Consider the following 23720-nt stretch of genomic DNA (forward strand, 5'->3'; position numbering starts at 1 on the left):
TGTTTTCATTGTTATATGTAACTTGAACATTACAATTTGATTTTCCGAAAAACATAACAGAACTTTTCGAAGAATTAATAATTAATTTAAGTTTATTATGGTAAAAAGTTTGCAATTGACTAAGACCTTGGTTTATACTACATTTAGCTACATTTAGTTATATTTTGATTAATAGAATACATGACCGAATCATCTGCATATTGTAGGATATTTACATTATTTTCATTTACATTATTTTGGATCTGAGAGGTGTATAGATTGTATAAAATTGGTGATAAGATAACACCTTGCATTAATCCGCCGTGTGCCGTAAGCCGTGTGGTATCGGCCGAGTAGAATAGCACCACTTCCTTTCTTCCCGTGGAGGTCGTAAAAGACGACCGAGGCATAAACCTGGCTCAAAATTATCAGGGTCCTGGAGAAAGAAAAATCAGGGTCTCCGTCAAGCATTCGTGGCATAGCTCTAAAATGCGAAAAACTCCTGCAGCCGCACTGGCTCCACATGTATCGACTCGTCGTACCTGTGGGTTTAGCCAGTGAGGTCGAGAAGGTAGCACAGAGCTTAGGCAACTCTGCGTTTTCCTGAAGAGTGTCCTAGGCGACATAGTGTTTTTCTGACACTGTCTAAATCGTCTGCAATAGACGGATTAAGGCCAATGATGATGCATTAATCCTTTATATGCATACTTAGGCCATGTATAATATTATTAAATTTCTTTAATATATTAATTTTAATTTAATTGCTGACTGCTATAATGCTATTTTTCTATTTTCACTTGATTTTTATTTTGGTAACACTAACTTTACAAAGTACCTACGAAACGAAACGGTTTCACCAGAATTTGTACGCGATATAAACAAAGAAACGTCAAAATAACCTCAATTTTCAAACTAAACTTTCAAATATTATTAAATAATAATTCCCACTGATTTTTTTGTAATTCATAAAGTGTAAAGATAAAGCAATAGAAATCTGCTGAGGTATGAAAACATAATTTTTCGATCATTTCAATAGATTAATCTTTTAGCTTTATTAACTTATTAATCTTATACTATGGAAGTCGACTGTATCTGCTTAGCCGAAAATAGAAATGGTTGATGTGTTATGGCGTTCAGTAATTTCACATATAGTAATCAAAGATAATGATTTGTTTTGAACTCGAATAATCGTATTATTTTCTATGAGCTTTATTTATGGCTCTATATTATTTATATTTATACTGTTATAAAAAACAATTTGACGTTTTACATCATAGCAATAATTATAGAATTTCCCAATTTATAAAAAACTATTATTAATATAAACAGATTAAGACTCAGATCATGATTATTGAAGTGTTTACAACAATAGTGTTTTCTAATTATTGGAAAGTTTCGGAATATGGCTTTATACAATGCCGGTAACGATGTTTCCCTTAACAGTACTACAGACTTATCAAACGATATTCATATTTATGACGATTTATCTATAGTTCCACTAGAAAAGGATAGTTTTGGTAAGTTTGGCTTAAAATATGAATCGAATTTTCTAGGTTATATTTTAGTAATAGTCTCTTTATTTCACCTTAAAAAGTAACATTTACTATAATGGTTTGTTTAACCATTAGCATAGTCTTATAAGGACATTATTTCGTTTTTGAGAGTATAAAATTTTTATAATTATTATGTATATGTATTTTTAAAAGATACAAATATAGCTTTGTTAAAATGAATATGCATAAAATTTTTATCATTTGTAATATTTTATGTCCATATTTAAATTTGTTGTTTATTTGCTTACTACTTAAACTGAAACTCTTGATATATACTGTAACAGAAATATTTAATTTATAGCAATATGCGAACTATGTGGGCGTGTTGGTCGTCGTGGACAATTCTATTCACGTAATAACAAATTTTGTTCTTTGAGATGCCATGCAAGTAATTCTAGACGTCGTTACTGTAATTGGAGATTTAAGCTAATGGAAGGAGCAGAACATATGGCGGGTCTAATTCCCTTAGAGCCACTGCCACAGTTACAGCACTGGCAGGCTAACTTTAATGATTTACAGGTATAATACTTTTAAGTAGAAATTGCTGTTATTAAATAGATAAACATTATCATATGAGATCCTAAAATTAGACTTGTACTCTAAATTAACACACACAATACCCAGTACAAGTCTGACCACTAACAAAATTTTCATTTTATTCTTAATATTTTATAGCTATCATTGATAACAAAATATTACAACGTACATCTGCATACTTAGTTATTTTATTAAGCGCTATCTTCTATTAACCATCATATTTCCTAACAAAGGCAATTACTAGTGGTCACCCAGTGGTCAAAATTTGACAATGATTAATTTCAATTATGAGTTTGAACATTGTTAAGGTTCTATTGTCAAAGACTTCTGTAATAATAAGCAAAAGAGTATAGGTGGTATATGTACGTGTGTGTCAAATACATGTCGTGAGTGTAATTTTTTTATTGATTTAATGTTTTTTATGTATAATTTAAAAAAAATAGAATTCTGCTCTCCTCTATATAAACTAGTAAGTGTGCAAAATTTCATACTAATCCATCAGCGCAATTTTTGTAGAGGACACAGGGGACAACGTTTTTGCTTCATATATTAATATATAGATTATTTCAACTTGCACTTTTGGGTTAATTAATATTATTAATAATAAAGTACCATGATAATGTAGATTTTTTAAGCTCAACAGTTACTCTTTATAAATCATATATAAAATTCTCGTGTCACAGTTTTCGTTGCCATACTCCTCCGAAACGGCTTGACCGATTTTGATGAAATTTTTTGTGCTTATCCGGTATCTATGAGAATCGGCCAACATCTATTTTTCATCCCCCTAAATGTTAGGTTAGGTTAGGTTAGGTTAGCCCTAAATTTTTTATTTTTATTTTTTAGACAAAATTTTTAATTTCTATTTTTTTATGATACAACATTAAAAAATACATATAACCCTAAATTTTCAACCCTCTACCATCAACCCCTATTTTTAATAGCGTTTAGCGGCAAGACAACGATTGCCGTGTCAGCTAGTAAATCATAAATGTATAAATCAACTATTATAATTAATATGGGTTAGTATGTAATATGTAGTTTATTATATATAATATGGGTTAAATATAGTTTTACTTAAGTAATACAGTTAGTCATTTATATAATATGCTTGGCTATTAAAGACATTAATATAAACATTGAATTTATTTTATTAACAATTGGAAAGCATGATGTAAGAGCAGATAAAGTGACTATTAAACAAATTTGAAAAAATTAGCTTTAAAGATTTTACTTGTGTATGATACAACATTTTTACTTTAAAGTAAGATGTTTATTTACTCTTCTTTAATTAAGAACATTTTAGGTTACAGAATATACTTTCAAAGCTATAGCCATTGTTTCACATAATTTCGTAAGTGTTTTAGCTATATTGAGACTAACTAAATTTATCAATGACAACTATAATTATGACATTATTGTTCAATTTGTTTTGAAAGAAATAAAGTTTAATATAGGATTAAATACAAATATTTTAATGTTAAGTTCTCAATTTAAACAAAAATACATTCTTTTTTGATTTTGTTACTATATGAAATCATATATGTTAATAGGGTAACATTAAGATGTTTGCCTCTCTTTTTAGAAAAAACCTGTCAATCACTCCACATATATATCATTTTATAGACAATTGCTTGCTCTACTGGCATTACCAAGCAAAAAATTTATTATAGCTTTTGTTTCTTTTGTGTAAATTAATTAATTAGTAAAATTATTTATATAGATATACATTGAAACACAATACAGCAATGCTGCCATCTGACGGCTCTTTGATTTTGAAACAACGTCAACATGATTGACGGTTGGTAATTTTTTTTTGTTCAATTTCAAATCAACTCACTTACAATGTACTTTTTTGTAAAGTGATAATTGTTATACTTATTTAGTGCAAATTATTCGCACGGATATAGCTAGTAAATAGATAAATAAACTCAATATGATGGATGAAACTAGCGCTTAATTCTTATTCAAGCTAACAATCGCATAGGAAGTAATATGTCTTTATGAATTTGCTGCCGTTTTAGGTGGTTAGTTTGAAATTGTATTTTTATAAATACATAATTTTTACAGATTATCTACAAGTTTTGTGGATATAGTTCGTTAATGTATTTTGAAATCGTGTTTGTGTATTTTGTAACAGTAACTTATGAGAATAATTATTTATTACGTAACGAATGTATGCACAAGCTCTAACAAATTTTGACATTCATTTGTTTTACCTTCAGGCACTAGGAGTGACTTTTGAACACAAAAATAGCTGGATACATAGTTTGTCATGCCTGGAATTGATCTGCATCTAAACTCATTTTTTTTTTATATTAAATCTGTCATTCAATTTGTTCTTACACAATGCAGTCCAATTGTGTGACATAGCGTTTGATTTTATTCAATGCGAAATCTTTTCCTGGTATGAAATTAAGATTGCAGTCTTCTTACTTTTTGGGTTTCTATTTTGAGTTCCAATATTATAATTCTCTTTATCAATATACTATCTTCATTAGTGTTTTTGTCAAATAAATAATTTTTTACAATATCTTAAATATTAAACTGCATGATCATAATTATTACTATAATATATTCATCTCGCAATATCAACATCAGTCAGTAAGCAAATTATTTTAGATCACTATCCCGTTAATTTGATGCAAAATTACAATAACTGGATAGTTTTTTTAATGTTTAGCATTAAAAGCTATATATCGCTGTCCCCGGGCAATAAAGCGGTAATATCAAAAATCAAATTTTACAGGAGAAATAAAAGAAGCTAATTTGTTTATAGTGCAGTGTACAGTGATCCAAAACAGACGTTCAATATGTCAAATGAAAGCTATTTTTTTTACCAATTTAAGCTTTTAAAAATAATTTTTTAAAAACAAATCGTATAATTTTTTAATGAAATAATTAAAAAAATGTATAATACAATTCATAGATGATACTATTTTAATTGCAAGATCATTAGCAATTACTGTAAAGATGTTCACGGGTTTTTTGTGTTATTTTTCTTAGAGTAATGCAATAATACATAGCTTAGTCGTAAGAGATTTATCCATGCAATAAAACGGTTATTGTCATTTATTCTAACGAAATATTAATAAAAAAAACTGAAAAAAATAAGAGTGATAGATTGATACTCAGAGAAGCCAAAAATTAAATAACATTAAAAAGGGTGTAACCGGCGTATACCGCTTTATTGCCCGGGGCCAGCGATATGTTCAAAAAATTTCTGTGACATTATATTTTCATAAATTTTGTAAAATCTCACACACACCTTATTTACAGTCTAATGTACATTTATAGAAAAATCATAAAATTCTGTTTTTTACAGGCTGGTCCAATTAAACAGTCTGCAGCTTTGATTGCTAATAGTTATGAGTGGAAAGATGAACTTTTTGGCTGTGACTTTCTGGCAGCACCTGTAAGCTTATTTAAACATGCTCCATTACATGAAATGTGGGATAATACATTTGAGGGCATGAAAGTGGAAGTAAAGAATACTGATTGTGAAAACTTTTCTGAGAAACTGAATGATTATTTCTGGGTTGCGACAGTGTTAAAGGTAATTAATGAAAAATATGTCTGATGTTATTAACTAAAAATATTTAAGGAATTAAGTTATTTTTTTTTTTTATGAAATGTCTAATATTTACCACAAAATGCATTATCCTTTTTGGGACCTTCAGTTTCTCATGATATCTATAAGTTTGATGACTAGACCCCTGAAATGATTTTAATTTTTAGATAATCATTGCATTATTCAATAGTCAATTCCTAAAGCGATAAAAATTCCACATCTCATTCCAACATTTAATTTTGATGAAACCCCCTTTTTAAGTGACATTTCTTTGTTGACTTCTGGATTGTTACTTGATTCTGCCCATGGACAATAATATTAAATTGTTTTAATTCAATTCAAAATAATATTAGGTCAAAGGATATATGGGGCTTTTACGTTATGAAGGCTTTGGTAGCGATGACTCAAAGGACTTTTGGGTTAACCTTTGCTGCTCCGAAGTACATCCTGTTGGTTGGTGTGCAACACGTGGTAAACCATTAATACCACCTCGCAGTATAGAAGATAAATACACGGATTGGAAAAAGTTAGTATAAATAGCCATAGTTAGAGGTAGATATAGGGAATTATGGTTGTTGATATTTTAATATATATATCCTCAAATAATATTTTTTAGGTTTCTTGTAAAACAACTTACTGGTGCTCGAACATTGCCTGCAAATTTTTACACAAAACTAAATGACAGCCTCGTATCAAGGTTTTCAATAGGTTCAATAATGGAAGTTGTAGATAAAAACAGGATTTCACAAGTCAAAGTAAGAAAATGACAACTTGTTAATCTTACTACTTTTTTTAGTACAAAATGTGTTAAAAATTAATACTTTTTTTATGATACAGGTAGCAAGCGTTTGCGAAATAATAGGCAAGAGGTTACACGTCAAGTATTACGATAGCTCACCAGAGGACAATGGTTTCTGGTGTCACGAAGATTCGCCACTCATACATCCGGTTGGTTGGGCCTTTAGAGTTGGTCATCCATTAGATGCGCCTCAGAGTTACTGCCAAAGAGTCGCAGCCGGACGTTACATCCCAAACGATACAACACCAGAAATGTTTTACAAGTACCCTTCAAATGAACCGCCGCTGTTTTCCGAAGGGATGAAGTTAGAAGCAATAGATCCTCTTAACCTCTCCGCTGTTTGTGCTGCGACTGTGATGCAAATATTAAATGAAGGTTATATGATGATACGGATAGATTGCTACCCGGCGGATGCATCAGGTGCCGACTGGTTTTGCTATCACCAACGGTCACCGTGTATTTTTCCCGTCGGATTTGCTCTTTCCAACAACATTCCTCTAGTTCCACCGGCTGGGTAAGTATTTTTTTATTTAATTTTACTGAAAACTTATAGTCTATTTGCGTTAAGAAAGTACTTATTCTTTCCTATTACGCCTTTTGTCCAATTAAATCAAAATTAGAATGTCTTGTTCAAATATGGTTCAAATTTACTCTTTTTATTTTTCACAAACTGCTGGAAGTTGATATATAACTATTCAAGCTGATGATGTTATACTAAAATCACAGGATATAATTCTTTTTAAAATTATAGTTGAAGGTAGCCTTTTAGACAGGCAGATCATACATTGACGTAGAGCACTGTGGGATGTATCTTGCTCAAAATCTGCAACATCACAAACTTACAAAAAGTAGTTTTTATCTTTAAGATTTTAAGCTCATGATTTCTGCGTACATACAAACTGTGGAATGACATCCATCCAGAGATTTTATCTGCACGCTAATTAAGGGGTTTTCAAGCGTTAAGTGTACAGAGAACTCAGCTCTAAAGGCTGGCAACGCTCGGGAGCGTCATGAACTATGTTGTAGATGTCCATGGGCGACGGTAGCCATTTAATATTAGATGGCTCCGTCTGCTCGTTAACCCTTTATTATAAAAAAACGTATATTCCAGAATGTCCACGGAGCACTTCAGCTGGGAGGCGCACCTGCGCGAGACGGGCGCGCTTGCAGCGGGGCGGGCGCTGTTCGCGGCGCGCGGGCACGTGGTGTCGCACGGGTTCGTGGCCGGCATGCGCCTCGAGTGCGCCGACCTCATGGACCCGCGCCTCGTGTGCGTCGCCACCGTCGCCCGGGTCGTCGCCGACCTGCTCAAGGTTAACATATTCTCTGTGCCTGATGGGCACGTGGTGTCGCACGGGTTCGTGGCCGGCATGCGCCTCGAGTGCGCCGACCTCATGGACCCGCGCCTCGTGTGCGTCGCCACCGTCGCCCGGGTCGTCGCCGACCTGCTCAAGGTTAACATATTCTCTGTGCCTGATGGGCACGTGGTGTCGCACGGGTTCGTGGCCGGCATGCGCCTCGAGTGCGCCGACCTCATGGACCCGCGCCTCGTGTGCGTCGCCACCGTCGCCCGGGTCGTCGCCGACCTGCTCAAGGTTAACATATTCTCTGTGCCTGATGGGCACGTGGTGTCGCACGGGTTCGTGGCCGGCATGCGCCTCGAGTGCGCCGACCTCATGGACCCGCGCCTCGTGTGCGTCGCCACCGTCGCCCGGGTCGTCGCCGACCTGCTCAAGGTTAACATATTCTCTGTGCCTGATGGGCACGTGGTGTCGCACGGGTTCGTGGCCGGCATGCGCCTCGAGTGCGCCGACCTCATGGACCCGCGCCTCGTGTGCGTCGCCACCGTCGCCCGGGTCGTCGCCGACCTGCTCAAGGTTAACATATTCTCTGTGCCTGATGGGCACGTGGTGTCGCACGGGTTCGTGGCCGGCATGCGCCTCGAGTGCGCCGACCTCATGGACCCGCGCCTCGTGTGCGTCGCCACCGTCGCCCGGGTCGTCGCCGACCTGCTCAAGGTTAACATATTCTCTGTGCCTGATGGGCACGTGGTGTCGCACGGGTTCGTGGCCGGCATGCGCCTCGAGTGCGCCGACCTCATGGACCCGCGCCTCGTGTGCGTCGCCACCGTCGCCCGGGTCGTCGCCGACCTGCTCAAGGTTAACATATTCTCTGTGCCTGATGGGCACGTGGTGTCGCACGGGTTCGTGGCCGGCATGCGCCTCGAGTGCGCCGACCTCATGGACCCGCGCCTCGTGTGCGTCGCCACCGTCGCCCGGGTCGTCGCCGACCTGCTCAAGGTTAACATATTCTCTGTGCCTGATGGGCACGTGGTGTCGCACGGGTTCGTGGCCGGCATGCGCCTCGAGTGCGCCGACCTCATGGACCCGCGCCTCGTGTGCGTCGCCACCGTCGCCCGGGTCGTCGCCGACCTGCTCAAGGTTAACATATTCTCTGTGCCTGATGGGCACGTGGTGTCGCACGGGTTCGTGGCCGGCATGCGCCTCGAGTGCGCCGACCTCATGGACCCGCGCCTCGTGTGCGTCGCCACCGTCGCCCGGGTCGTCGCCGACCTGCTCAAGGTTAACATATTCTCTGTGCCTGATGGGCACGTGGTGTCGCACGGGTTCGTGGCCGGCATGCGCCTCGAGTGCGCCGACCTCATGGACCCGCGCCTCGTGTGCGTCGCCACCGTCGCCCGGGTCGTCGCCGACCTGCTCAAGGTTAACATATTCTCTGTGCCTGATGGGCACGTGGTGTCGCACGGGTTCGTGGCCGGCATGCGCCTCGAGTGCGCCGACCTCATGGACCCGCGCCTCGTGTGCGTCGCCACCGTCGCCCGGGTCGTCGCCGACCTGCTCAAGGTTAACATATTCTCTGTGCCTGATGGGCACGTGGTGTCGCACGGGTTCGTGGCCGGCATGCGCCTCGAGTGCGCCGACCTCATGGACCCGCGCCTCGTGTGCGTCGCCACCGTCGCCCGGGTCGTCGCCGACCTGCTCAAGGTTAACATATTCTCTGTGCCTGATGGGCACGTGGTGTCGCACGGGTTCGTGGCCGGCATGCGCCTCGAGTGCGCCGACCTCATGGACCCGCGCCTCGTGTGCGTCGCCACCGTCGCCCGGGTCGTCGCCGACCTGCTCAAGGTTAACATATTCTCTGTGCCTGATGGGCACGTGGTGTCGCACGGGTTCGTGGCCGGCATGCGCCTCGAGTGCGCCGACCTCATGGACCCGCGCCTCGTGTGCGTCGCCACCGTCGCCCGGGTCGTCGCCGACCTGCTCAAGGTTAACATATTCTCTGTGCCTGATGGGCACGTGGTGTCGCACGGGTTCGTGGCCGGCATGCGCCTCGAGTGCGCCGACCTCATGGACCCGCGCCTCGTGTGCGTCGCCACCGTCGCCCGGGTCGGCGCCGACCTGCTCAAGGTTAACATATTCTCTGTGCCTGATGGGCACGTGGTGTCGCACGGGTTCGTGGCCGGCATGCGCCTCGAGTGCGCCGACCTCATGGACCCGCGCCTCGTGTGCGTCGCCACCGTCACCCGGGTCGTCGCCGACCTGCTCAAGGTTAACATATTCTCTGTGCCTGATGGGCACGTGGTGTCGCACGGGTTCGTGGCCGGCATGCGCCTCGAGTGCGCCGACCTCATGGACCCGCGCCTCGTGTGCGTCGCCACCGTCGCCCGGGTCGTCGCCGACCTGCTCAAGGTTAACATATTCTCTGTGCCTGATGGGCACGTGGTGTCGCACGGGTTCGTGGCCGGCATGCGCCTCGAGTGCGCCGACCTTATGGACCCGCGCCTCGTGTGCGTCGCCACCGTCGCTCTCATCAGTCATCATCATCAGATTCAGCCTATCGCAGTCCACTGCTGGACATAGGACTCCACAAGTCAAAAATTTTGAATAAATTCAAGCATGGTTCGTGACAATTATCTTCTTGTTTCATGTCAATTATTAGGCTTTATTATAATTTCTGCACTTTGCTTTGTAAAGTATCGTAAAACATTATCATTAAGAAGATAAGTTTTCTTAATCTTTTCACTCTGATGTTTATTTCGATATTAATATTATGATCTACACGCGCATTTCTTATAATCATTTAAAAAGACGTAAATTGATCTAGTAAGTATTATGTAAAAAATACGCTTCAGCATCTAATATCCCACAGCTGTGCATAGGTCTCTTTTTCCATATAAGAGAAGGGTCAGAGCTTAATGCACCGCGCTACTCCAATGCGGGTTAGCGGATAGCAGTAGTGCAATAAAAACTAAACTAAAACTAGATTGCTTGTATAGATTTTTACTGTAACTGCGTTGTTATCATCTACACCTGTACATGATAACAACCGGGACCGACAACTTTACGTGCTCTCCGAAGCACGGTGGCGAGACCCACATGGACTAAAACAACCAGACAGAATTCTTCCGAAGATTCTAACGACCGCCGATATGGTCGTTCCGAATACAGCGAGTCAGTTAACCACAATAAACATCAATCGTAGGTCCACTTCGACGGCTGGGGCTCCGAGTACGACCAGTGGCTGTGGGCGCACAGCACGGACGTGTACCCCGTGGGCTGGTGCCGCGCCGTGGGCCACCGCCTCGAGGGCCCGCTGCAGCCGCCGCCGCGCGCCGCGCGCCGCGCGCCCCCGCGCCCCGCGCGCCGCCGGCGACGACAGGGTACGCCGCTATGTATTCAATCATACCTAAACAATACTGCTCTCAAGTTTATGTATATTATGTACTAGCTGACCCGGCGAACTTCGTATCGCCTAACAGTGACTTTTAAGTATTATCACTAATCTTTTGTATGGGAGTATAGAAAAGTGTTGTTTTTAGACTTTTTCAGGAAAATTATTTTTTTTTTTTGAATTTTTCTCCGTAAGAACCATCCTCGTACTTCAAGGAATATTTAAAAAAAGAATCAGCGAAATCGGTCCAACCGTTCTCGAGTTTTTCGCTTAGCAACACATTCAGCGACTTATTTTTATATATTATGTATACAGACTAGAGATAGACTAGACTAGACAGACTAGCCCGTTGCCGCAGTTTGTAGTAAACCTGCTTTTAGCTCCAAGGGTTGTGGGTTCGATTCCCACCCCGAGTCTTGAGTGTAATATAAATATTTGTTTGTGTATTTATATATGTATTATTTATAAGTATATGTATTATTTTTAAATATGTAGCTATACCAGTCGGCCGTTACCTATAACAAAAGCAATATGTTGCTTACTTTAGGAACAGATGACTGTGTGTGTATGATGTAGATATTTATTATTATTATCATTATTATTATTATATATTTATTTATATCTTACTGTGGTGCTTGATTATGAGTGAAATGTGATACAATTCTGGAGTAGGTATGGAGTTATTTGGGGGAAGATATTCTTAAATGAAAAGTTTTATTTATGGGTTCCGGAACGAAAGAAAATGGGATATACTAGCCATGCTTAAAAATCATCTCGTGTTCGGTGCACGAAAATATGAGTAAACATGTTTCGCAAGTAATTCTCAAAAATGCGTTAGACAACTTGTAGTGCAACAACGTAGTAGTGCCAGGTCCACTGTGCATAGTTTATTTTTGCGAACATGGTCGAGTACCTACTTTAGTACACTTTGCAAAACTTTCTTATTTAAGGGCATTTTGCATTGGTTGTGGATAATGCTATTTGACAGATGACGGTACCCAGCAAATGAAAGTTTTTGATAAGTTTTTTTTTTACTATCAAATTCCACTAAATTTAGTTGATATTTCTATTTACAAATATAAATCTGAAAGTTGTGTTGGAGTTTGTTAATTAAGGAGAAGCAGATCCTTATGCACTATTCTACCTCTTGCTATTAAAGTCTTTTTAACCGACTTCCAAAAAAGGAGGAGGTTCTCAATTCGATTGTATTTTTTTTTTTTTTTTATGTATGTTACATCAGAACTTTTGACCGGGTAGACCGATTTCGACAAATTTTCTTTTAATCGAAAGGTGGTGTGTGCCAATTGGTCCCATTTAAATTTATTTGAGATCTAACCACTACTTTTCGAGCTATATCTAATAATGCGTTTTTACTTGACGCTTTTTCGTCGACCTACGTTGTATTATACCGCATAACTTTCTACTGAATGTACGGATTTTGATAATTCTTTTTTTGTTGGAAAGAAGATATCCCAAGCTTAGTAACATGATAAGGAAATCAGGATCTGATGATGAGATCCTAGAGAAATCGAGGGAAACTCTTGAAAATCCGCAATAACTTTTTACTAGGTGTACCGATTTTGATAATTCTTCTTTTGTTGGAAAGAAGATATCCCTAGTTTAGTACCATGATAGGGAAACCAGGATCTGATGATGGGATCCCAGAGAAATCGAGGGAACTTCTTGAAAATCCGCAATAACTTTTTATTCGGTTTACCGATTTTAATGATTTTTAATTTAATCGAAAGCCGAAGTTTATCATGTGGTCACATTTAAATTTCATCGAGATCTGATAACTACTTTTTGAGTAATCTTTGATAATGCGTTGTTACTTGACTATTTTTTCGTCGATCTACGTTGTATTACTCGTCGATGTAATTGAAGTCGGTTTTTTTTTCGTTTGCGAGCAAACACAATTATTATTGTACCTTATGTACAGAATAAACTTTATCTAAAACTAACTTGATCCAGCCCTTAATCTTCTAAATTCTTTATTAAGTTAGATGTGACAAACAGCCTAACGATCAAGTTAGTGATTTTTTAAAGGGTTTCGTTTTTCAATCAACTTTGTCCCAATTCGTTATTCTAATAAATAATGTTTTTAAATAAATAGTTGATGAGCTTAATTTGTTGCTTTTCCTTTCTAATAGATTGTTTAGAAAAAAGTTACTCTAATATTTTGAGTGAAGTGTGTCCTGTTTCTTTTTATGTTTAAAAGTAAATAAAAGTAGTATTGTTAGTGTTAAAATATGCATTGTTAAAATATTTTCAGTGAATAAAGTTTCATCTCAACCCCCAAACACAACGGAAGAAAGTTCCCAAAATTCAGATATAGGTGACACTAAGAGTCTTTCTCCGCCCACAAGTGTCTCTGAAGTGTCCACGGAAATCGAAACGCGAGAAGTGACCGTTAAGATGGATGTGGAGTCTGAGACTAAGATTAGTCACACTAACGAGGAACAAATTGAAGAGATCAATCAGGAGGTTCATAAGTCGGTAAGTTGATTGTATTCACAGTTGATACAAGCGAGAGGGAATAAATTAAAACACATATATTACTTACCATTTCCAAACTATATTTTTAATATCACTCTGGAATATTATTTCTAGTCTAGTAGTGTATATTTACGCAGACTAAAAATCTATCTTATGTCAAAACTGTTGCTTTTATTTGAGTTTTTTTTTTTGTATATATGTAATAGAATGTCGTACCTAAGAAAAATATACATATTTTTTCTAAAATATTTGATTGCAATGAGCAGAACAGTGTGATCGATTAAATTTGAATCCTCCTATAGGAAAAATATTGTTTTTAGACATTTACAGATTTCTATGGCGTCGAGGATAAACATGACTAATTAATTTTTTGTCACCAAAACATAAACTAATAATTTTTAGTAATATAAATATATATTTTCCACAGAATAATCCAACTGGTGAGTCTCAAGATTGCATCCAAAATATAAAACAAGATTCACCAGAGGCTCCATTGCAAAGTGAAGATGATAAAGTTATACCCAGGCTAGTCAATACGAGTGTACCCTTAGATGTTCTAAATTCAGTTGATCCTGAAAATTGGACTTCAGCAGATGTTGCAAAGTTCCTCACAGTCAATGACTGTCAACCATACTGCGTTAACTTTACCAATATAACAGGTCCAATGATGCTACAATTATCAAAGGATGAAATAATTGAACTACTAGAAATGAAGGTAGGACCATCTTTAAAAATATTTGATCTTATTCAACAATTAAAGTGTAAGATTAAGCAGCCTCAGTGCAGATTGCTTGGTAGTTTCAAGTAGTTCAGAGGTTTTCCTAAATAAAGACTTTTAATGATTGTACTAGTTTGAGATCATTATACTGTCTTGTCTATGTTATGGTAACTATCAGAGTGTTACCCTATTTTATAACATAGTATTTGCACATTTAGTATTAATGAAATATTGAAACCAAATCAAATAAGAAATGTGTAAATTGTTTGATAAAAATCATTTGAAGCAAATCTGTGTGGATTTTACTTTGTGATATTTGATGCTTGTTTTAAGTTGACTAAGCTTTTAACACACGTTTCCCTATTACCGCCTATTAATGTACTCGTATAAGTTACAAATTCATTTGTAATAGGTAAAACGGTGTAGTTTTGTGTGTATTTGCGAGCTAATTATGCATTTGTCTGTATTTTATATTGTATTTTCTATATTTATTACTAATTATAATCATAATATGAAAAGCTTTAAGAAAGCAATTGTCACAATAATTTGTGTTAACTTTTTTGGAAATTGCAAAAATACACGACTATATACCTACATTAATTGTACAAACTTTTTTTAAATTTAATTTGTTATTAAAATTTTATGGCAATAATAATAATGTTGAAGGGCATGTTTATATTTGACCTAGATGGTATTTTTAATGGGTACGTATGTATTTTTAAAATGGAAGTTCAAAAATTGCATTCGTGAAATAGAGGGAATTAACTAGAGGTAGGAGGTTATATCAATCATGTACAATCAAACAGACTTACAACTAGTTGTGTTATTAAATTCAGCATAAAAATCATTAATTATTAAAAGCTTTGTAATAAGAGGATATACTATATACCTACTAATAAGAAAATCCTAGGCCTTTTTTTAATTTTACTTTTTCTTAAAATACGAGCTAGCCGTTGCCAGTACTTCTGCATAACTGTCCAATACAATTCTTTTAGTCTCAAAAAACGTCGATAAAGCGAAATATTAATACTAACTGCCTCATACAACTAAAAGACCACATATAGAAACAAATTCTTTTTCTCGTAGGTTTTTCATTGCACGCTTCCAAAGGAGATTTGTTTTGCTTTAAAAAATTGAAAAGTTGTATACTATAGCCATGTTTACGACCTCACGAAGGGTTACACGAATCTATCAAAGTATCTCGTCTATTCATACGAAGTGCAATTTCAAAATGGACTAGGTTTTTTTTTTTCATGTGGAAGGTGATATATTACACCTACAGAACCCCCCTTTGGAAGGAACGTAGTTAGGAGTCGAACACTTTATATATATTTCGTAAATGCTCTATAATATATTCCAAAACATTATCAATTTTATCAATTTATCCACTGCTAAAACGTCAACTAGTTTGATAATTACTAGTAAAACTAAAAAAGTCAAGAAAAAAATAAGTATTTATTCAAATGTAACTGAAACTTTAAAATTTTTCAAAAAAAAAAAAAAATGATAACCCTTTTCTCTTAACATTTACAAAGTAAACAAATCACCACATTCGTTTTGTACATTTGAGTATAGTTGTCGACAAGTAGGAATATTCTAAATAGGAATTTGAGCTTTCTATTTTAGCAAGTAGTTTTATATTAGTGAGACACACAGAAACATTCCTAATTATAATTTTATAAAATCTAATATGATCTGGAATAATTATCATGTTGGTAAATTAAAAGATTCACAACAGACTGAATTTCTAAATATTGTGACTATGAAACTATAGATGAAAATCAGATTGCCTTTTTTTAAAGTGACTTATTTTAATAAGACCATACTTTAGATATTACGGAATATACGTGTTTTTAGTGAAGATTGCCCAAATAAATAATGCTACAATAGTTAAATGTTGTTTTATTGCTTTACTTTATATAATAACAATATAATGGACGGATAAGTTTCTGTTAAAATTAAAATAATTTACCAGAAGATCTCTTTATTTGTTGATATATCTTGAAGTATTTGGTTGGTTAATAACCTGTTGAAAACATTATTTTATTAAAAATATTAAGTAATTCTTATTGATTTTAAAAAATTAATAGATATGTAATACATACCAACATTTTAAGGTCAAGAAAATTTAGTTCTAGTGTTTATTTATATAGATTAAGAAGAGAGAAAGATTTATTTAGACTCCAAAGTTTTTAACTTTAATACTTACATAAAATGTAACTATATCAGTCGACTATTATCTATAACACAAGCATTAAGTTACTTGTCTTAGGAACAGATGACTATGTATGTTAAACTTATTTCATATCCCATCCCAGCCTGTAAAATCCCACAGCTGGGCATAGGCTGGGCAAGGATCGGAGCTTAATCCACCACGCTGCTACACTGTGGGTTGGACGATATGTTCCCTACTATGAGTAACGATTGGCTATCAGGTATTTATGATAACAACCGAGACCGACGGCTTAACGTGCTCTCCGAGTGCTGGAAAAATATCCATCCCGAGCGGGAATCGAACCCGCAAACCGTCGGTGTTTTAGGCGACTACTACACCAGAGCGGTTGTTGCAACACATACGTATTTATATGTATAAGTATATACTGTACATACCTCATTGTATGATTAGGAACTGTTGGTGCATATAGAGCACAGCACAAATAATTCCCTGATCTTTGTGCATGACATTTGTGGTATTCTGAACACCAGTATGTTTCACTTACTGTTCCATCAAGAATATCTAAAAAAAAGTTTTATATGAGGGGGAAAGTATTAATAACTGAGGCAGGGCACAGCAGGAAATTTCCTGCTCAAAATATAGAGCAGTCCTCGACCTTACAGAAGACCACAGCTAAATAATACTGTTTTCAAGCAGTATTGTGTTCCTGTTGGTAAGGTGACCAGAACTTCTCGGTGGATTGGGGTAGGGTCGCTGTCACGCTTGCAACGCTTCTAGTGTTGCAGGCGTCTATAAGCTACGGTAATCACTTACCATCAGGTAAGCCGTATGCTTGTTTGCCGACCTAGTAATATTAAAAAATTATATATACAGTAGTCTTATCAAAATTAGTCCAGGATCCACGGATGGATCTTAGACTAAATATGTTTGTAAGGTATTGTTATTTATTATAACAATTTGTGTTATATTTATTTACATAATTATTTAAATATTATAATAATTTTTAATTTGTAAACAAGATGCACTTTAAAAAAAACTAGACAATAAGTCAAAATAATAAAGTTAAACAATATTCTACAAAGAGTATCACCTTTATTATCCCCTTCTACTTTTAATTCTGGTGCTAAATCTCTTGCTGTTGTTATGAAGAAAGTTCTCAATATGTCTATACGATGAACTCCAGACATGACGCGACTCTTTTGATTGGATCCATGTAAATGTCGAGAAAACACACATCTTCTTTTGTTTATATTTATTAATAGTACTCTGGAAATTTAGTTCAATAAAACTTGATGCATAATAAAAAATATATAGAAAAAAAGATAAATAAGTTTTTATTCTATATAAAGCTACAGACTCAATACAATATGTACCAATATTATTTAATATAATTCGGTCTGTAACATTCCACTGCTGGGTATCGGCCTATTTCTCGGAAGAGAGAGAAAGAAACAAGAGGAGGAGCTTAAATCAACCAAGCTGCTCAACTGCGGGTATGCAGGATGTGTTCCCAACTATGAGTAATGATTGCTATCAGGAGTGTATGATAACAACCAGGAATGACAGCTTAATGTGCTTTCAGAGACACTGGGCTATAAAGGCAGACACCTCGACGAGACGTTTAGACGTTCACGAGGAACACGCACACTATACCAGAGTAGTGCCTCACCAATATTATAAATAAAACCAGTTTATTTCTTTGATTTTTCAGTATAAAAGATTAAGGCAGATAAAATGAAAACTCACTCATAAAAGTAAGTAACAAATAGTAAGTATTCATTTAAGTATGTAAGAGTAAACGAACGCAAGTGAAACCATATGAATTACTTTTTAATTAATCAATATTCATTACAGCAGCCTTTCGCAGTCACTACTGGACATAGGCCTCCACAAGTTCACGCCAAAAATGGCGTGAACTCATGTGTTTTGCCCATAGTCACTATGCTGGGCAGGCAGGTTGGTGACCGCAGGTTGGGCTGGCTTTGTCGCACCGAAGACGCTGCTGCCCATTTTAGACCTGTGTATTTCAAAGCCAGCAGTTGGATGGTTATCCCGCCATCGGTGGGCTTTTTAAGTACCAAGGTGTTAGTGGAACTGTGTTATCCCTTAGTCGCCTCTTACGACAACCATGGGAAGAGAGGGGGTGGCTATATTCTTTGATATTAATAATATTGATAATTAATCAATATTAAGGAAACAAATAAATTATTTACCCTATAAGAGCAGGGTCGAAAGAGACACTCATTGGAAAATTTCTCGGATACACCAGTTTAGCTTCCTTTATAATTTGGGCATATCCTTCCCAGCATTGCAGAACTATTTCATCTATTTGAGATAAAGGTGGAGTTGCTCCACAAATCACCAGAACATAAACATCTGCTAAAAGTTTGCATGTTACTGCTCTAAAGGCCACCTAAAAATAAAATTAGATTTATAATAACAGGCAAAACGGAATAACATATTTAAGTTAAATTGCATAGTAAATACGAAAATTTAACATATTGATTTTTTAGCATAATTGTATTGTATAGAAGTGATATTTTGATTTTTTTTTCTTTATATTATAACTTGGTTGGCAAACAGGCGTAAAACTCATCTGATGGTAAGCGATTACCGTAGCTTATAGACATCTGCAACACCAGAAGCATCACAAGTTCGTTGCCGACTCTATCCTCAATTCGCCCCCGGAGCTCTAGTCAGCTTACTCACCAACATTAATACAATACTGCTTGAAAGCAGTATTATTTAGCTTTGATCTTCTGTAAGGTCGAGGTACTACCCCAGTTGGGACACTCCATATTTTGAGCAGGAAATTTCCTGCTGTGCCCTACTTCAGTTAATAATATTTATAATATCTATCAAATGTAATGGATTTTAATGATTTTTTTTATTGCAATATCTAACAAAATCTTATATCATACAAGAATTAATATTTTAAGAAGAGAAAAGTTTATAACTTAAACTTACATTAGGACTCATTAGGGGTAAATATACAAGAGTATCCCTTAATGGGACACCATCTTGTGCCGCTGCAAGCAACAGAAGTAATCTTGCTTCTCTTGCATCTAATTCACAAAAATCTGAACTTGTTGCGACTAAGTGTCCATGTATACTTAAACACGCCCAGCGACCTGTTACAGTTTGGGCATAATTATCTAATACTTGCTGTAAATAAATATATCGTATTAAATTTTTGAATAACTCAAAAGAAAAGGATAAAACAAACCAAATGTTTAATACCTGTAACTGTTGTGCTTGGGGACAAAGTATACTTTGAATGGAATCCAGCACAATTGTTGAGCGAGGCAATGAATTTGGATCAAGTGATTCCAAAAGATAGTCTATGATTGGGTAGCATTGCCGTAGGTCTCTTTTAATTTGATCAATATTTTTTAAATTTTCTAATTCTTTTTTTCCAATAAAGAAAACTAATGAATCATATATACAAGAAAGGAGAAGTTCCAAGTCACATTCAAGACCACCTGTTGCAATTCCAATCAATGTTATACTAAACAACAAAAAAGTATATTCAATTAAGGGTATTTTAAGCTCATACAAGTTATTCATTACTTTTTATTTATCTTACCTTTTACAATATTCCTTCCAAAGTATTGTGCCATTGTCAACCTTAGTATTTAAAAGGGATAAGTTGTGACATTTTGTGAACATGTTAATTCCGTGAAGTGATGCAATTGTTGAGAATTGAATCTAGTTTTGAAGAAAACAGTTTATGTACTTTGTATAATATAAAACAATATTCTTTATGAACATTAAACACTCTTTTTATTTGTAAATACATTTAAATATTTATGAAATAAAATATAAATTTTTCTATGTCTTAAATGCTTTACTTTCTCTGATCTCATAATAATAATAATAATAATAAATAAATAAATAAATAAATAAATAAAGTTAGTAAAATTAGTAACTTACAACTACGTTAGTATACCTTAATTAAAATTAAAATTAACAATTTACCAATTCACTTGCTTAACCTTTCTTGCCTCACCACTACGCCAACAAAGTGCTGAAGCATAGGCTCAGCAAGCTTAGCACTGAACATTTTTAGAATTTTGTTAGAACTGAGCCGCATTCTGTTTAATAGAGAGGCGGTTCGTTTTCTCATGATTGCGAAAAAGGAGTCAGTATTCGCTTCAGTAAACATTGCAGACGCACTACAGAAGCGTCTCAGTCCCAATAAAATCCTAAAACCATTGTTATATTGCACTCTAAGTGCATCCAGCGATTTTTTACTATACCTGGTCCACAGGGCACACGTATAAAAGGTTTGACAATATGCTTTAAACAAGGTTATTTTAGCATCGTTGCTACAGCGAGCAAACCTGTGGGCCAGCATATTACATCTGGCGGCAAGTGCCCTTCGTTCACGTTCTATGACAGCATGATCCCTGAGATCCTCGGAAATGTAATGACCTAGATATTTAAAAAGTTTTACCCGTCTTAGTTGAACATCGTTTCGTTTTAACCGTGGAACACAAAAACCATGTACTCACTTTTATTAACATTGTACGTCAGGCCATGTTTTAACGCGTATGCTTCACACATTTTTAATAGCGTCCTAATAGAGCCCGCCGACGGACCTAGCAGCACCATGTCATCTGCGTAACTAAGATTATTTAGACAAATTCCCTCAATCCAGCATGCAACACGTCTGCTGCTGAGTCCCACAATTAGCTCATTTACATACAAATTGAAAAGCTTAGGTTAGGTTATACCCCCCTGCCTCACCCCGCATAAATCTTTACAAATTATTAATGAATACAACATGTTTGAATGGTCATCAATTTTTATGAACATTCAAACGCTATTTTTTATTTGTTGATATATGCTTATTGTTTGTGAAACAATTGCTTTAAGTATAAAGTTTTTAAAACTTTTATTCTTATTTTAAAGTAATTACTCTATATATATATTTGTGTATGTATATTTTTTTTTCAAAATAAATATATTACAAGACATACATTATCATTGTTGCCGCGTTTTCTTGAAAATATAGGTACTCCACTTTCTGCTGCTACTGCAATCGCTATAACGGACATTCTTCAAGAAGCTTAAAGGATAGTAGTATTTAGTAAAGTTTAAAATGAATAAAATAGGAATCGTTTTTCAACGCGGTTTATTTTGGCACTTTGTTTTTGTTTATTTCTCAAGTTCAAGGTTAAATGGTTGTCAAAATTCTATGGATGCGTTCCACCTAAGGCCCACAACGTCAACGCCCACGACCTCTGAAATTGCCGTTCCACTAATGCAAAAAATGACGCGGGCGTTGTGGACGAATTTTTTAAGTGGAACGCTTATTTGGGCGAATTGGGCGCTGGTCAGATGTCAGCTATGTTCTCGCAATATGGCCGCATGGTGAAAACATGCAGCTGTGGGCGTTGTGTGTGAATATTTCGCATGGATTGGAGTTATATTTAAGTAACATTGATTTCCTGTAATTTATGGTTGCGTTTTTGCCGAATCGAATGAGAGATAATATTCACAATTTGACATTGACAGTTCGTTTTTTTTTAATTCCCGCCACGTTTTGATGAAAGCCAACTTTTACCCACCTATATGTTGTGGGCGTAGTGGGCGCAATGCGGTCAGGAACAGAGACGTCATCTATGACGTCGAGCATCCGCTCGCGACGATCGCGGGCCTTAGGTGGAACGATCGAATGGGCGCCGTGATCGTTGCAGACGCTTAGTGGAATGCGGCCTATTTATATTTTGGTCTTTTGTAAAGTCCATTTTTTTAGAAATGTCTTATTTAGTAAGCAAATATGGCGTACTTCTAAACACAGACAATAGAATAATATTGCAGTTTAGTAAAGTGACAAAAAAAGCAAACGAATGAACATAAACAATATTAATAAGCCATGATGCCAGATGAAAGCAAAATTCATTCTATGTTCAAATATTTAACAATACTTAATTGCTAAAATTATTTCGATACCTGATAATAGAGAGTAGAGGAGAATTAGGAAAAAAAAATAAGCGAGCATCTTTATAAAAGACAACAAATTTACATTTCGCTGATGTAAAATGGTCGGTAAAACAAAACTAGTTGTCTGTTAAGTTGATTTACGGACGATACCTAGTTTAACGTTACAACGTCATAACAAAATATCTCTTCGGACGCTTAGGCCAATTGTGTGGAAGAGAGATAAATTTGGCGTAAGCGTACATTGAGCGTAACGCCGCAATGAGCATAACGCTACAATGAGTCATCCTTTTCCGGCGTTCATCGATTTATTAGACGTTGTCAGGTCAAAAGACGTCAAAAATAAAACTTACAACACAATAGGACCTGTATCTAGAAAAAAAAAGTCGACCCTATTAGTATTATTGTCACATTATTTGTATTTACTATGATTAAAAAACCTTGCGCTGGCGGCACACTCTCTGTAACGTCTAAACAAAAGGACTAATAACATTGTTTTTCACATTGTTTGGTAGCATTGTTTTATAACTTATTAACAAATTATAATTCGTAAAAATTTAAAATATAGGTAAAGAACACGGCCTATTTTATCATTCATTTTATTTATTCGCTTACACTCATTCACCTCTAAAATATAATGACCACATCCCCATTTGCCTTATAAAAAAAATATTGAAATGACGTATTAAAAAATATTAAATATCTGTACTCTCGATATTCGTATTTTAATAGTTTGTATGTTTAAATGATAAATTGATATTTGTTTTTAGTGAAATAAATAATAATAATAATTTAGTGAAATAAAGTAAGTGATAAATGTGGAAAAAAAATGACAGGATTTGTTTACTAAATAAGACAGTTCTAAAAAAATGAGGTATAGATTACATCACAATAAAGCTTAAAGCGGCGGAAAAACTTAATTTTTTTGACATGATATCATTATACTTAGATAGTTAGGATTAAGCACTAACTTACATAGTTTCATTAATTGAAAAGTAATCTAACAATAATATAATTTGAACTTTAAACTAGAAATAATGTAAGTTTGAGGTACTGATAACAATAATATGGTTTAATATTAATTCATGAGTACCTACTAATAAAAATATATTTTTCGATATATTTTTTTATTTTTTTTGAATAAAATAATTATGGTATTTTAGTAATTTATTAATTTTTATTAACTTTCAAATAATGTATAGAATGGTGGAATAAATAAATAAATAAATAAATATATATATATGTGTGTGTGT

At 36.2% G+C, this 23720-nt stretch overlaps 2 protein-coding genes across 2 annotated transcripts; one reads left to right on the plus strand and one right to left on the minus strand.

The window, feature by feature from the left end:
• The first annotated feature begins 1381 nt into the window (after window positions 1-1381).
• On the plus strand, window positions 1382-14625 carry LOC123655832 (polycomb protein Sfmbt-like). The gene is made up of 10 exons (XM_045591584.1): window positions 1382-1496; window positions 1834-2051; window positions 5395-5625; window positions 5994-6166; window positions 6257-6395; window positions 6478-6953; window positions 7551-7752; window positions 10943-11120; window positions 13404-13627; window positions 14055-14625. Exons 1-10 carry the CDS (start codon window positions 1382-1384, stop codon window positions 14433-14435), a joined length of 2337 nt encoding a protein of 778 aa, XP_045447540.1. The 3' UTR covers window positions 14436-14625.
• A 1526-nt stretch (window positions 14626-16151) lies between these two features.
• On the minus strand, window positions 16152-21864 carry LOC123655658 (protein fuzzy homolog). The gene is made up of 8 exons (XM_045591416.1): window positions 21504-21864; window positions 20108-20229; window positions 19762-20029; window positions 19489-19686; window positions 18735-18934; window positions 17612-17787; window positions 16956-17082; window positions 16152-16371 (listed from the first exon to the last, which is right to left on the minus strand). Exons 1-8 carry the CDS (start codon window positions 21579-21581, stop codon window positions 16314-16316), a joined length of 1227 nt encoding a protein of 408 aa, XP_045447372.1. The 5' UTR covers window positions 21582-21864; the 3' UTR covers window positions 16152-16313.
• Window positions 21865-23720: the final 1856 nt, after the last annotated feature.

Source organism: Melitaea cinxia, chromosome 8 (genome assembly GCF_905220565.1).
Source record: "Melitaea cinxia chromosome 8, ilMelCinx1.1, whole genome shotgun sequence".
Lineage (NCBI taxonomy): Eukaryota > Metazoa > Arthropoda > Insecta > Lepidoptera > Nymphalidae > Melitaea > Melitaea cinxia.